We start from the raw sequence: 16685 nt of genomic DNA, 5'->3' as shown, positions 1-16685 counted from the left end.
TTTTATACAAGCAGATTGTTTTGTTTCGTGTTCATTAAAGAAGCGAATGGTATTATCGACAACGACAAACTTTATTATTATTGATACAAACTGACTGGACTCGAACCAGCGACTGTTGCCTCAACTTGGCTACTAGTGTTAATTAGTGGAGTATGACTGATTTTTATTGAATATTATGATAATATTCATTTATTTTTTTGAGAAATTACTCCACTAGTTTGTTATAATTATAAATACAAAGATCGAAAACAAAGAAAAATTCCTTCGACCTGCCAGGACTAAAACCTGCGTCTGTGCCCAAACAGGGTCACCGCTCCACCAACTGAGCTACAGATCGAATTAGCAGACTGCGAATTTCTCTGTTTGTTACACTTAGAGAATAACAAAAACAAGGATCATGGATATTCAATCAAAATAAACGATTGCTATATTATCTTTATTTTTACGGAACATTGTGAACACCGCTTATATAAGGATTAAATTTCAGTCATATTGCCTTTGCTCCTATTATTTTGCTCGTATTAGCGATAAGCGCGACTGATGTATAGCTTCCGCGGATAACTCATATATAACAATTCATTCTAATTTAACGTATTGCCGACCCACGAAACATGGACCGTGTAATAAATGTGCCAATCTAAAGTACTTATACTACCACGGAACATTATGCTGAAAACTTCTTTAACCCATGCTGAGAACTTTGGTTATTGCCAGCACATTTACTGTAGACAACTGATAGTATCACGGCCTCAATAAATCACATCTTTGATATTGAACTCATATAGCTGTATAGATCACAGTCGTAAAATTATATAGTCCTTGCACATGTTACAAGACTAATAAAAAACGAAAGATTTTTCCACATAACACACTACATCTGCTTGAAGGTAAAACCACATAAGTGACATTTTCCACGAAAAATCTCCAAATTAAGTACAATGTGTTTTGTAAGAAACTCACCATCTTTCTGCACATAAAACTCTTATATTAAGTTTATAGTTTTTTTGTTATTGAGTTTCACGTGCAGAAAGATAGTGATTTCTTTACCATAGCTATATAAATTAAAGACATTTTGTGAAAAATGTCATTTATGTAGTTTTACCTTTAAACAGATGAATATTTTATTGTGAAAGGGCTACAACATTTTTTCCCACTAACGGCTGAATGGAAATGGAAAATAATGTGATCTTAAAACGAACATCTCTAATAATCTCTGCTAAAGTTAAGCCAGCGGATGTGGTATTTTCTCTCATCGAGTTTAGACAAGAACGCAAAGAAGGGTTTGGTTTATACAAACCAGATGTTGCTAATGAATGCTGATCGATACCATAGAGCTGCACGCACTGCAAATACGATTCTTGTTTTGCCTTCTAACGCATAATTTGGAATGAAACACGAGTTCCCGTACACTAATGATGCTATTAAAACCAGTTAAAAAGAAAGATCAACACCTGAATGACGTACATTGAACAGTTCAGCACATTGAGATTGACACTCGTTCAGAAGTCTTGTAGCTTGCTCGAGGAGTTAAACTACACGGATGTGAAAAAGTGAATAAAGTTAGAGACGAGACTTGTGAAAGATGTACGACGTATCCGCTCCCTTATGACACAACGCTGCAATTTGTCCTCAAGCCAATAAGAACACGAACACTGTAAGTACTCGAATTTTGACAAGCGAATAATGACATACAGCAAGTTTAATCAGTAACAGTTTTTAGAAGATGACTCAAATAAACAGTGATTCTATAATAAGAGTTTTACCAGGGATTGCTTTTGTTAGCACAACCCAGAACGAAAAATGTATTTGTTGGTCTTTCCTCTTTTAACGCGTCGAATGTTGAATGATGTGTTTTCAATCATAATATGTGCCTACATTAATTAACACTACAACCAACTGCGTAAAATTCTATCAACACAGTAATGCACTTTTTTCTTAAATGAATATTTAACGTAATGCCACATTTTCAGCACATTTCTGTGTCGCAAAAATCGTAAATTATTAATTAAAATAACTTTGAAAAGTAGTGTCTGGCACTGTGAACCAGTTGAGATGCACGCATTGATTAGCGTGTGCATCAACATAAAGTCGCAACATTCTCGTCTTTTTTTCATTTATTTGATATTTACGTAATAAATCCTGGCGATTACATTAGGTAACATTGTTCAACATTTGATCTGTACTTTAGTGTTTATGCGTTAAATGTTAGCACTACGTGGCAAGTGAGGCCATAAAGTTTATTACACAACGACAACGCATAAGCCGTGTCAATTGACTCACGGCGGGTCGAGGTCGCGGTCGTGAACTCGTTGAAGTACACCAACGAAAACCCTTGAAAAGCACATTAACTCTTTTGCCACGACATTTATGGTCTTCGTGTGGTCGTCTAAGAATCGTCAAATCACAACTAAAAGTTAAAAGTAGGAGACTTGATATCTTAACCAAATTCTGAGCGACTGACCTGCTGCCAGGCATGAAAGGGAAAACGATGAGCGACGAGAGCGGCGGCGATAGTGTGCACTGTTGGCAGAAGGACGCCGAAGCCAGCAGCGACAGGCGTGCCAACCGGCAGCAGTGCGTACGCTGCGAACACCGCCCACACCACGTGCACCGCACCCTCGGCGGCGGCTCCGGGACCCCACGCGGGCAATGTGGCTGCCAGTGCCGCACCTCCGCCCGCTAGCGCTAACCAGCACGCGCGTGGAAGCCGCCGCTCCGGCGCCACGCCGCCCACACGCCCACACCACCATGCTAAACCGCTGCAAAGCAACGCATGCGCCGCCAAAACGCCCACCTGCATCAAATATAATGTTACTAAAGGTAAAACATACAATCCGCTACAAAAAATCGATCCCATGTCGTCGTACGTTCTGACCTGCGGTGCTCTGCGCCAGCCTCTAGTGGCGTCGACAGCAGCAAGTGCAGCGGCCAGCACAGCCCAAAGTGCTAGCGCGGATCCCACAGAGGTGCGCTGCAGCTTGCAGGCGTAACGCGCGTACAGTTCCTCCAGCTCGGCAGACTCGAAGCGGTGGCGCGCTACCAACCGCGCCAGAGGCCCGCGCGCCGACATAGCCTTCACCGAATGGTCCATGCCCTCGCCGCGCCTCACCTCGCCGCCGACCTCAACACCACACGCCGCCACATCTGCAAACACAACACACATTCATATCTTGTCTACATTATCTACATGACATAATATACTGTTAGACAACTCACAAGAAAATACTATGGTAAAACTAAAGTTACTTGGTAACAGTTTTGTCAAATTTACGAATAGCAGTAGCCTAGAAATCATAGCTTCATCATCAACATATCATACGTCCCAACATTAGGCACTCCAGTAAGGAAACTGTTGTAGGCCATCGCCTTCCACACTGGCCCAATGCGTGTTGGCGACTTCAAACGTCTTCCAAGGGTTGTAAACCTTTTTCGATATGCAGGTTTCATGCCGCCACAGGGATTGGAACCGTTGACCTCACAACTGAGAAGCAACCACAGACATATACCTATCTAAATATGTCTGTGGAAGCAACCGTACGCCTACGCTGGTCGACCGCTACTCTCAAAAATCTAAGACGCAATACCTAGTAATAATAAAATCGTTTATTTATCTCAATCTCAACATATTAGTAAGTGTTTAGTAACAACAATAGTGGTGTGAGATAAAAAGGTCTATAACTCAGCACTATGGCGGTGTTTCACAATGCCGCTGATATTCTGCTACAGCCTGTCATGTTCATAAAAAGAAGAACTAACACACATTATCATTCTAGTTCTAAGATTTCAAGCCGATTATAGTCACATAATTACGATTAATTCATTTCAAAATCATTAAATCAAAATTATTCATTTACATACAATATAAAAAAACGAAAATACAAATTAAATAATACTCGTATAACAAAAACATCAAATGGGTCTATGACTCGATACAAAGGACTATGAAGTACATTGCCCTCACTGTCATTCTGTCGTAGCCCGTAATGGTTACGCACTAAAACAATTGAACTAAATACAATTAAAATTCCAAAATGTTCACGAACAACACGTAAGGCACAAATTACAAGAAACCTGCACTATCGGGTGCTTGAGAAATAATCATTATGAATATTTTTTGTCTTATTGTCGAGAACTATTAGGACACTGCCCCTCTTACGAAACGAGGAATCTTAACCATGAGATGAATCCGATTCTGAGATAAGGTTTAGTATAATTCCTCTTTGATACTACGTGGCAAAAACGCACACATCCATTCGGCCCTTTGCTCAGCACCTTGTGAATCAACGTTAAGGAGTTTTTAAAACAGAGATAGTACAAAGCTACTCGTATACCGTAAGAACTTAGATGGAACAATATTAACGAAACCTAGTGTCGACGTCAAAGTCAAAGTCAAAGATTATTTATTCCATAGGTAAAATAAATTTACACTTGAAAACGTCACATTTAAGCTACTGCTCGTTCACTACGCAGACCTCCCTGAGAAGAACGAGCAAGAAACTCTAGGGATTGCTCTTTTCAACTAAACTTAAATGCTATGGAATACACTTTGAATCAAATTTGTGTGGATTCTGGAGCCATGTCGTCTTTCCATACATCTTTATCTAACACGTAGTCTTCAATTTTGTAATATGATTTTTCGATCAAAATACTTTTAATGTAGTTTTTAAACTTAGGAAATGATAAACTTAATATATGCTCCGGAATCTTATTGTAAAAACGTATACAGTTCCCCATAAAAGAGTTGTTTACCTTGGTTAAACAAAATCGTGGTACCATGAGTTTGGACTTAGCTCTAAGGTTAATATTATGGATATCTTCTTTCTTATTGTAATTATGTATATTTTTACGGGCATATAAAATATTTGAGTAAATGTACTGTGATGCCACAGTCATGATACCAGTCTCCTTAAACTTTTCTCTGAGAGATACCCGAGAGCCTAGACTGTACACAGAACGAATCGCTCGTTTTTGCAATACAAATATGGTTTGAATATCTGCCGCTTTACCCCACATGAGAATCCCGTAGGACATTATACTATGGAAGTAACTCAAGTAAACTAGTCTAGCAGTACTAACATCGGTAAGCTCACGTATTCTGCGGACTGCGTATGCAGCGGAGCTTAATCTGCTGGCCAAGGACGATATATGTGGAAACCACTGAAGTTTACTATCTAAGGTCACTCATTAGAAGACTGCTTTATTAACAAGGTCTAACTTTTCTCCGTTTATTTCTATGCTTGGACTAGTCGATTTTACGTTAGGTAATTCAAATTTAACACATTTTGTCTTCTTGGCATTAAGCAATAAATTGTTAGCATTAAACCAATAAACTACCTTAGAGAAGGTATCATTAATACGGTCATAGTTAATGTCATGTCTGTCTGTTTTAAAAATCAAGGTTGTGTCATCAGCAAACAACACTATTTCGCAATGGTCCTTAACAAAGAATGGCAGATCATTAATATAAATCAGAAATAAGAAAGGTCCAAGTATTGAGCCCTGCGGAACACCCATTTTTACTGGAGAACCCAAAGAAGTCACTCCATTTATGTCTACTTTCTGAATTCTACCGTTGAGATATGACGAGACAAGTTTCGACGCCTTGCCATAATTTTACTTGACGTTAATAAAAGGTTACTTAAACGTTCTGCCAGTTCTAAAACATGTAGTTACTGAAGTGTTCCTCGAAACATAAGTTCTCACCAAGCAATAACACAGCTTTGCAAAGCTGGCTTTATTGATAGGTTCCATTTTATTAAACGTTCTGACAGTTAAAAATCTTTACCGATTTTAGCATTTTTTTTTTCAAAATGCAGTTATAATGAAACCAAATTCCTTGCACGGCTTTAGAAGGAAATTAAAGTAACGAGTTGTTAAGTTTCGCAACTGTTACACATAGGAAATGAAACTATTTTTACGGATTTATGTCGCGTATATTTGTTAATCAAACAAAACAACGTTTCGGGCCTTAGACGTTTTCATTAAAAGAAATCCTAATAACACCTTAGGCCATACTGTTTTCGAAAGAAAACCTATACAGATAGATACCTCAATGGTAATTCCCATCACCATCCTAGCCAGTTAGCTACCGTGAGTAAATCTTTGTTTTGAGAGCGTATGGTGTCTGCGACAGTAATCATCTGGCCGGGGAACTTCAGCATATAAAGCAAGTCCTACAAGCGAACAAGTTGAAGACTCCACGCCAATACCGCAGGCCCCTTGTGAAACCACCAACAGTCGAGCGAAGACCTGCCATTTTACCTTACGTGAGAGGTGTTACAAACAAGATCGGAAGAGTCCTCTGGCGTGCATCTATCAAGACCTATTTCAAGTCCCTGAGGAAGATTTCTCAGTGACTTTCCTGAGACCCGTGAAATGTAACATCCCCTTACAGGATGCAGGAATTTACAAGCTTGACTGTGAGTGCGGTCTCTCTTATATTGGACAAACGAAGCGAAGTATTTGCACCCGCGTCAAAGAACATATAGCTGATGTCAAACACCGTCGCGTAAACAAGTCTGCAGTCTGTGAGCATGTCATAAATAAACCTACACATTCAATGAAGTTTGACAAACCAGGTCCTTGCCAAAGAAGTCTGTTATCTACCCAGGATGTTGTGAGAGGCCATTGAAATTAAAAAAACATCCTAATTTCAACAGGGAAGATGGTTTCTACGTCTCACCAGTTTGAGATCCAGTATTTCCTGTGATGAAAAATCTCAAACAGACGTAAGACTGCAGTACTAATTAGTATGTTTCAATTTAGTATAATTTCTATTATTAATTCATAATAAATTTAACTTAATAAAAATTCATTCAATAAAATATTTTACAAAACGTAATGTAGCGTAAATTGGAATATTTCTTTGTAAAATTAAAAATAAGGTATTTAATTAATAACTTTTATAACTAACTATAGTGAAAAAATCGTGTACTTTGCATTAATATTAGACATAACTGGTTGATGACCGTACCACCTCAGTCTACCGTAACCATGAGACCTGTAAAAGCCCCGAAACGTTGGTTTGTTTGAAACAACATTTTGTTTTGTTGTTGTTTAAACAAATATACGCGATTTAAATCCGGAAAAATTGTTTCATTTCCTATGAAATTAAATTATCTTTACGGTGGGATTGAAAGATTGAATACATATGAACTTGATGTCTTTCGTTCCAAAATTAATGGCAACACTCTTATTTGGATTAAGCACCAGTACATGTTTCGCTATGGCGTTCGAGGCATAAGGAACAGGCGTAATAAATAAATATGATTACCGATAGAATGAAGTGGAACCTCATTAGCATGCTGTCACACCCAGTAAATGGCTGGGCTCGGCAAATTTAACAACCTTCTCATAAAGGATATGAGGTAAAATTACGCCCACCATCATTAACTTTATTATAATGATTTTCATAAAAATCCAATTCAACACAGGTGTCAACGGGTGGACGACTGATATATACACACACTGAGGATGAAATAAAATAAAAATATAGGTAGTTATGGGAAAACATTTTTTTATTGAATATCGTAATGTTTTTATGAAAAAGAATTTTGTGAAAATACTCCACTAGTTTTTTTAGTTGTTTTAGTTTTATTATTAATATATACAAAGATCGAACAAACACAAAGAAAAGTTCCTTCGAGCCGTTTAGGCTCGAACCAGTGTCTGTTGCCTGACCGTGGCTACCGCTCTTAACGATAATGTTAGTAACAATCTTCGACTCCGACCTAACATGCTCCCACAGCGTAGATAGGCAAGTACCGAAATTAATGACGTATGTAAACCAAAATCGATATCTGTTATGAATTCTGGCTTATTTTGGCACACAATACCTATTCAAAATGCATTTTCAACACGGAGTATTTGCTACTATGTTCATAGACACGAAATGGTCTTGAATTTGAGATTAGCGACACTGCGCGCGCGAGGTGTTATTGATGCAAACCCGAGCAACTTGGACAGACCTTGAAGCGAGAATCTTAACTTAACTCTCGGATGCAGCCACCCGCGCGACGTTGCCGCAGCTACTTTAAAATCCTCTTAAAACGTGAAGAATTAAGATACGCCTGGACGACATGTTTTTAAAGTAAAATGACATTTTATATTGAAACTATCATGTTTAATACACTTAATGGTCATTACCAAGGAAAAGCTTATGGTGATTCAACTCTGAATTGTACCTGTTTTAAAAGCGTGCAATGTTTGTGGGTTTGTCCGATTAATATATTATTTACCTACCTATTATTACATCATCGTCACACTTACCAACACGTAAGTGTAATTCATATCACACAATAGGTGTGTCACTATTGTTCATTGCCCCAAATTTCATTGTACATTTCTCTTCGACGATTATAGAGATCGTTAATCCAATCTGATGTTTACGAATTATCAAAGCTATTAGAAGAATTTCAGACCAACAAAATGGATAACATGTGTAATATTGGCATTTAAATTACTAATAACGCTGACAGCGTATCATGTAACAAGAACTTTATAGGCCGATAATAGACTTGCTAATTGAGACCTAGTGCAAATGGGATATCGTTTTTCTACGCTAATAACAATGTTCTACACTTGTTTTAACTTGAGATCAAAAGTGGCATGAGTGGTCCCTGCAGTGGCCATTCATAGCCTCGATGTAAAGGAAAAAAAATCAATTCGCATAGCGCCGTCGCCTACCAGCAGCGACTGGCCCTCAACATTCGTACGTTATCATAATTGTGATTTTGTTTGAATAACAATCTGCTAGAAATTGTTTCTACATATTTTTAAGCTGTTTTGTTTTTCTAGGTTAACCAAAAAAATAATAGTAGTTAAAAGAACAATTAACAGAGTGGCATCTTATTATGACGTCACTTTTATCTTTTGTTATAAAACGCTACATTTTACGCAAAATGAACAACAACCTAAAAAGAACAACGAATTGAAGCACCTACTTTATCTACGACAACCAAATTAGAGATAAAAGGAAGTCTTATTGGACAACCATTAAGTAAAAGATACTTTTATCTTTATTGAAATGTACAATATTCCTCCGGCAAATGGTAAACCGTTTGTTGCTTGTTGTTATTCGCTTTAAAGGAGATCTTCTCCGCTTTATTATTATAGTACAAATCATTTTTATCAAAATGCGGATAAACATGGATTAGAAGTTTAACAAATGGAATGGACGTAACCCTAAATGTGAAAAGTTTAGGAGGAGGTAAAGAGGACGGCTGCTTTCAATCTGCTACAAATTTTAATTTTAAAATTAAAATTTTAAAAATTTTAATATTTATTTATAATCTTATTAAGTTTAAGTTTTTTTGTTACACATTTCAAATTTGAATGAACTTTTTTGGCGCATTTTGTATAATATAATTGTTACTCTCTGTCTTTGCCTTGCAGTCTTTTTCCTGAAAGTAAATAACTAACATTGTGAAATAAACTCCGTAACTATGTACATTCATTCTTGTATTGCTCACTGATCGTTAGCACCCAATGCACATTCCTACAGACTGCAACAGAAATCATTTATTGAAATTTTGATTCGATTCTTCAAACCACAGTATTCTTTTGGAAGGATAATTGGGGTAGAGCGATAGGTAAGAGTGCATACAAATAAGTAATGGTGGGGCGGAAACAGTCACAAAGTATGGGGTTTGCAGGGGAGAGGGGGTCACGGTCGTCGGGTCAATAAACCTCAGCAGGCATCGTGCGGCAGACGAATGAAATCACGTCGCGGCGCCGCCGCCGGCAAATCGACTCCCTTATGAAACTGAGTGCATGAATGGCGAAAGCTCAGCCGCTCAGCCGAGGCCAGACAAACGCACTATTATTACTATTTCGAGTCCCAAAGTGCACAGAGGTATTACGGTCTCGTGGATTTAAAATTAGTTCTGCGGGAATATGAACGGCATGCCTCGATGAACATGAATAGTAAATATGGCGCTGTAATACAAGATTCAAGTAATTCAAAGTATTCGGAACTAATTTTATCTAATTAATTTTTATATTACTGTTATCGTAATCAATATCAAATATCGCACCGAGCTCATACATAGCTGGAGGTTCTAGTTCAGGATTTATTCAACATTGTGTTATTTATTAACGATGTAGAGATGGTAAGACAGAGAAATTAATAAGGTGTAAGCATTGAGGCTTGTGAAACATTTACGAGATACCTCCCACTCGATGATAATACTACGTTTAGTTTTTTATTATAATATTGGAACATCAAATCTGAACTCAATGAGTATTGGAGTAAATATCTTCTATCACAGACTATCTGTAGGTACTGCAAAGAACTCTCAAAACTTTGTAACACGTATTAAAAAAATCACTATAAATGCGTACATCAACAAAGAGATTCGTTAGCAAAGTCAACAACGTTATCGGCGGGTTGATTGTCGTCATAATCAAACCCAATGGAAACATTACCCCCTTTCCGTGCTCAGTTGGTAATAAAACGAACTTCCGCCACAAAATTGCTCTCAGGCAATCTTATATATGCCTCTTATATATTAAGTGCTAGACTTCAGATTAGACACAGAAACTTATCGAAAGTAGTTTCCGCATTTAAATGAGAAGTCTAAATGAATACAAATTTTCTTTAACAGTTATTTCGTCCAAAGTCTTAGAACACTACAGTCATTCCTTTCGTTTACTAACAAAATTAGCATTTTTATGGTGTTTATAACAAAAAACATAAGTATAACTGTGAAATTCGCCTACGGAATAAAGATTTAACGTTCGTTATTTAACTAAGGAATCTAAAGAACTATTAAAAGTGGTCTTATCTACAACTTTAAATCTTAATATCAACTTCTTATATCTTTGGCCGATGTTATTACACACATACTTAAAATAAAACATTGTCCGTTATTGAAAAGAGCGTATTTCATTATAGCATACAGCTTCTATAATAACCATCTCAATAACACCAAATTCAAAAAGGTGGTTAAAAAAAATGAGACGCGCAAAGCCGACGAATTGTGTACCTGAAATTTTAGCCAATAGAAAACCCCTTGTTTTATTAACAATAAAATTAACTCATTCTGAATATAGCTGTGTATGGCATGAGGTGGTATGGTACGGTGTAACGGGCTGTTATCATGACCCGTTAGGGCGGCAGTTAGAGTACGCAGCTGTTTGGTTTGAGTCAGTAGTCTTGAAAAGCGACGAGGTGGATATTTGACATGATTTCCGAATTAATATATAGTGAAAGCACTAGATGCTCCATAAAACCTTAAACATGGCCGTTATATAAGATGTAAATAAACTGATTTTCTTTCAGGGAAACTCAGTGGTATATAATGGATAACTTTTCAAGTTATGAACAAAATTTTTTCTACATTCCACATAGTAAACTTGTGTGTAAAATCAGCAATTAGCGTTTGTTTTTACAAAGTTTTAAATTATATTAACAATTCACTCCACTTTTATAAGTGGATTGATTTTCTTATACTAGTGCGCCTTGTGGTAAGCGGTACACCTACCCATAAGTTGCAGTACCACTCAGAACTTTAAATCGCAAAGATTTGAGGGTCGTATTCTAGAACTCTACTCAATACTCAAGTCAAGACTTGAGTATTGCAGTGAGCACTGAAAATCATACTCAAGCCCTTTCCATCTTTCCATTAGGGTCCTATTGCCAGTGCTTGAAATCATACTCAAGTCTGCTCAAATCCTAACTTAAGCATTGAGTAGAGTTCTGGAATACGACCCTCAGAGGCACTTACTGCCACTGCGCCCGTCGTCAACCTGTGAGACACAGTTAGACATCCTTGCGCCCACAGACATACATATTTATATCTAATGTGTCTATGCTTGCATTACACTTACATGGATAACTTGTATTTCTTTGGTGAAAGGTGATTAGATTTTTGGCATCCTATATTATGGGACAAACTGTATCAAAGTCGAAAAAAAATAAGATATACAAAAGTATCAAATTCAGAACATTTACAGTTAGAAGTATATATTATTTCGCTAAATGAGTCGTATAATGTTCTAGAAACAGTTATTACAAATTACAATTATTTCGTTCGAGCTTGAAAAAGCTTTTGTGTACTATGTCAACGTGAATAGAACCAGCAGGGTAGTTTCAGGAATACTTTTCATTGTTATTTACGCATGATAATCAACCGAACAAATGGTTTCTAAATAAACAGAACCGTTGCTTAATAAATATTTCATATTGTATACCGTATTCATATGAATAAAATATTGCAAAAATACAAATATTATTTAATATTAAGTCCCAATCCCGTCTTACGCTTGTTACCAGTGTTGCCAGGGCTCTTGAGTCAGAGTCAGTAAATATATTTAGTTACTTTTTAATCGACTTCAAAAAAGGACGAGGTTCCACCTCTAAGGGTGGCAAACTAGGGGATGAATGACTTTTGAGGTCGGTTTTTTTAGTACTCTATACTGAGATTATTAAGAGTTCATTTTTTTATTAAAAATTCTAACTAAAATGTATATGTATACATTACTTAGTATATACCTAAGTCCCAAAAATAAAAAACTAAGTATGCTCAAAAAAAATCAAACTAACCAAAGTTGTATAAAGTTTGCGCCATCTCTGAGTTATTATTAAGAAAAATATTGAATTTAAAAAATCTCAACGTCCTTTAAACTTACGAAAATTGCTTTAAAAATAAAAGTCACTTTCATATTTCCCGAGAGGGACAAAAGTCACGAAAATGTAAGAAATGTAACTATCTGGCAACACTGCTCGTTACAGGACAGACTCAAATATCCAATCATGATCCCTTACTGATTACTGTGAATGCAATTGTTTGTGCAAATGTTTCCAGAGCCGTGTTTATTATGTATAATTTTGTACCTATTCATATTAGTTGTATGTTGAATCCTGTAATGTTACTAACGAAACGAAATTTATTAATATCCGACTTCAAAAAGGGGACGAGGTTCTCAATTTGTCTGGTTTTTTTTGTGTATGTTACGCGGTTACGCCGACATTTGAGAACCGATTTCGATAATTATTTTTTGTTGAAAAGGGGGTATCTCAGCAGTGGTCTCATTAAAATATGAAGAAAATACCTTACCTTACCGTACGTTACCTTTATAATGTCACATAAACAAACTTTTTCGGTCAGTTTTTTTTTATAAAAAAGTCATAATAATTATTTATTAAACTCAGTCGTTATAGCCTAGTAGTGTGGCCTACCGCCTCTCATGAAGAGGGACGTGGATTCAAATCCGAGATCGCACTTATATTAGATTCATTTGTATATAAAATAAGATGACAATTTAATTTGAAATTTACCATGACCTTTCATGAGCAACCCAAGCCCTATCATTGTGAAAGGAAGCCTGTGCCCAATGGGACTAATATAGGCTAACTATTCAATATATATTTTTCATTGTTATGTCTACTATTTACTTTGTTACAATGTCGCGTTATTTTGCATAACTACATTAACATATTTACATTTATGTGTATAAACAAAATGGATTGCCAAAATAAATTAAGAACGCAGATGGCGTACGCTCTAGTAATATCATTTCTCTTGTAAATACTGAGCGACCGACCTCTTTATTTCGCTAAATTCGACCACGTAATCAGACACACGAAATTATGATTAATGTTGGGTACAAATTGAGTACATTAAATAGTGTAAAGTTGTAATTGTGGACAACTCTTCCCGCGAACAACTATTCAAATTTGTGGGAAACTCGCGTACAAAGTTAGAAACGTCTTGAATACAAATTAAAATCCAAATGTTTTTCGCTCCCTTGAAACTCATTAAAATTCTTCGTAGCGATCGTTTAAAGATAAACTATAAACTTACTCATAATACACGTAAACATAATTATTACCAATTATTAAAAAAACTGCATCATTTTGTGCTGTGCTCCGCGATCTCCTCAACTACGAATAACGAAACGCGTCTTTGTCAAAACGAATAATTTGAGCCCAAACACAAGGTAGCTGTACACTGTTGAGATGTCTCTAATCTGAGGAGATTTATCTGCCATTTCCATCATCGGATCGCCTCTAGGTCACCATAACATTTTATTTTTAGTAGCAGTAGAGCTCCTTGTGAAAGAGTTCGTCCAACCTTACCTATTTCTGCCGCCAAGCAGTAATGTCAGCATACTGTGTTCTGGTTTTGAAGGGTAAGGGTGCTGGTGAAATTACGGGCACATGGGACTTGTCAACTTATGTCTCAGGGTGACGGGCGCAGTGGCAGTGCCCCTCAAATCTTTGCAATTTAAAGCTCTGATTTTATTTTATTTTTAGAAAATTTGATTTAGGTACATATATTATTTGTCCAGTTCCATTGATATCGATTAACGGAAAGTGGGTGAAACCCAATAAACCGAATTCATACGCTAATTTGTCACCCTTTGAGGTAGAATATTTTCTTCATATTTAAATGAGACCACCGCTGAGATACCCCGTTTTCAAAAAAAAAAACAAGAAATATCGAAATCAATTCAGAAATGTCGAAGCAATCGCGTAACATACACTCAAAAAAACAGTCTAATTGAGAAACTCCACCTTTTTTCGAAGTCGGTTAAAAATAGAGTAAATGAAGTAGTGACACTAGAAAAAGTGCGGTCATAACCGATGACTGTAATAACCGACAATGATAACAAATAAATTTATCAAAAAAAATGTATTTTAAATTTGCAAAAACCATTTGGTTTCCCCTATACAAAGTGAACAAGGTCATTCGGAAAATAATATACAAAAAAAAATCTCGAATTTATCCTCAATATCAAAATATTTTTATGTCAAGTTGTTTTTTTAACACGAGTATGGTGATGAATTGCATCTTTTTGTTATATCTGGTATAAAAACGCTGAGAGGTTACTTGTAATTTAATTGGTCCTATATTTGATGACCTCGCCGGTTTGCACTGTTGTCCCTGGTTCTTTTCCCGATAAGACCAATTTGGGACATGAAGTTTTATATTTACTATTTATGCAATGCTACGAAATGTATTGTATAGTAAATCCTTAACATCGAAGGAGTTATTTCGTTCTGGTTCAGTAAATTGAGAATTCACACCCAATAAATAAACCTGTCTCCGTAACATGCCGCTGCTATAGAACTATTATATCCACATTTAGCTGTCAAATTCATTTTGAAATTTTATCATAGTAGCGAACATAGCGAGTACCGTGACGTCATATTCTTTTAGAAAGTATATGGCAATAAAACAAGGCCACAGCTAATTTTAACACATTTTGACAGATCTGCACGGTAATTTTATCAACGTAAAAATTGAGCGCGACAAACGATACAACCAGAAATAATAATAATCTCAGTACAGAGTACTAAAAAACCGACCTCAAAAGTCATTCATTCCCTAGTTTGCCACCCTTAGAGGTGGAATATTTTCTTCAAATTTAAATGGGACCACATCTGAGATATCCTCTTTCTAAGAAATAAAAGAATTATCAAAATCGGTTTACAAATGCCGCCGGAGTTATCACGTAACATACGTACAAAAAAATCACACAACACAGTCGAATTGAGAACCTCCTTCTTATTTTAAAGTCGTTTAAAAAGAAACAGGTTGCTTAATATTAATTATTTATTTTATATATTATAATATTATTATAAAGGTACCAAGAGAGCAATTTGAAATAGGTAAACAATAACTAACGTAATATAAAATTGTCTAGTGGGTGTTTCAGCGAAAATAAAGAGAGTATAAGAAGAACGACTTCGTAGAAAATTATAAAATAAGTCAAGATGGTTTTTGTAAGACATTTTTCACAAACACATGTGTGTTTTGCAAATTTTAAAAGCGTTTGAAAGTTTTCCGTTGTTTTTATTATTAATTTATTGAGGATGGAGGATTTATAGAAAGCCATCAGCTTAAATAGGTAACAAATAATGTAAAAACTTAAAACGTGTTATTTTTTTCGATTAAAAATTTAATTTATGTAAAAATTATAACTACAAATACCAGCCATTTTTTGCTTCGTCGTTTTACAACGACGTAATTAAAAAAATTACCGTTTTCGGAGCGATGATTAAATGACAAAGATAGCAAGCACCGTGACGTCACATTTTTCACAGTATATCGCAATGCCAAACATGACCACATCTGATTTTAAAAAAACTATACAAGCAATTTCATATCGTTATTCTTGTTCTTAAAAATTTGCAACTATAGTTCGTTATCACATAAACAAAAGAACGAATGACACTAGTGCGATATATAACCGATTCAGTATGCGCAACAAAAAAATTTAATAATGTCAACGTAGCTTTATCAACTGCGATAAATATGTCACGGAGAAGTTTATCACATATCGCATGCGATATACCGCCATTCTACGGCTGCAAGTATCATTATAACGTGTGAATGCTTCTGTAGGTATGACTCTAAGCGACATTGTATTACAAATAGCCAAGCAATTAACACAATGGACTTTACAAACCAATACTGTATTATTTACAAGTCGTAAACAAAGATCTGATCATAACATAGGTATCTGAATACGACACAGACAACATAATATAATATAAATCAACAGAAGCTCAACTTATCACATATTGCGTTTTAAAGGAATTGATGCTAACTTAACAAATAGTCGACTTCCAGTTGTATGTCTTAGGGTACACTATCATCATCATCATCATGATCAACTCACTTATACGTTCCACTGCTGGGCAGAGGTCTCCTCTTATGCGAGGATTTAGGCCGTAG

At 36.0% G+C, this 16685-nt stretch overlaps 1 protein-coding gene across 5 annotated transcripts in view; it reads right to left on the bottom strand.

Moving 5' to 3' along the window:
• The window catches only part of LOC113237369 (Ca(2+)/calmodulin-responsive adenylate cyclase-like), an 83472-nt gene extending 80381 nt beyond the window's left edge, over positions 1-3091 (bottom strand). For all 5 annotated transcript variants that reach the window (XM_026473796.1, XM_026473792.1, XM_026473793.1 and 2 more), the window contains exons 1-2: positions 2876-3091; positions 2462-2794 (exon numbers count right to left, since the gene is read on the bottom strand). In XM_026473796.1, the coding sequence (XP_026329581.1) occupies positions 2462-2794; positions 2876-3091 (549 nt within the window). The remainder of the gene's footprint in view (positions 1-2461; positions 2795-2875) is intronic.
• Between the last annotated feature and the right edge of the window lie 13594 nt (positions 3092-16685).

This window comes from Hyposmocoma kahamanoa, unplaced genomic scaffold (genome assembly GCF_003589595.1).
Source record: "Hyposmocoma kahamanoa isolate Upper Pololo Valley unplaced genomic scaffold, ASM358959v1 93, whole genome shotgun sequence".
NCBI lineage: Eukaryota > Metazoa > Arthropoda > Insecta > Lepidoptera > Cosmopterigidae > Hyposmocoma > Hyposmocoma kahamanoa.
Note: the sequence above shows the minus strand (reverse complement) of the source record. Positions and strands in the feature narration are given on the sequence as shown.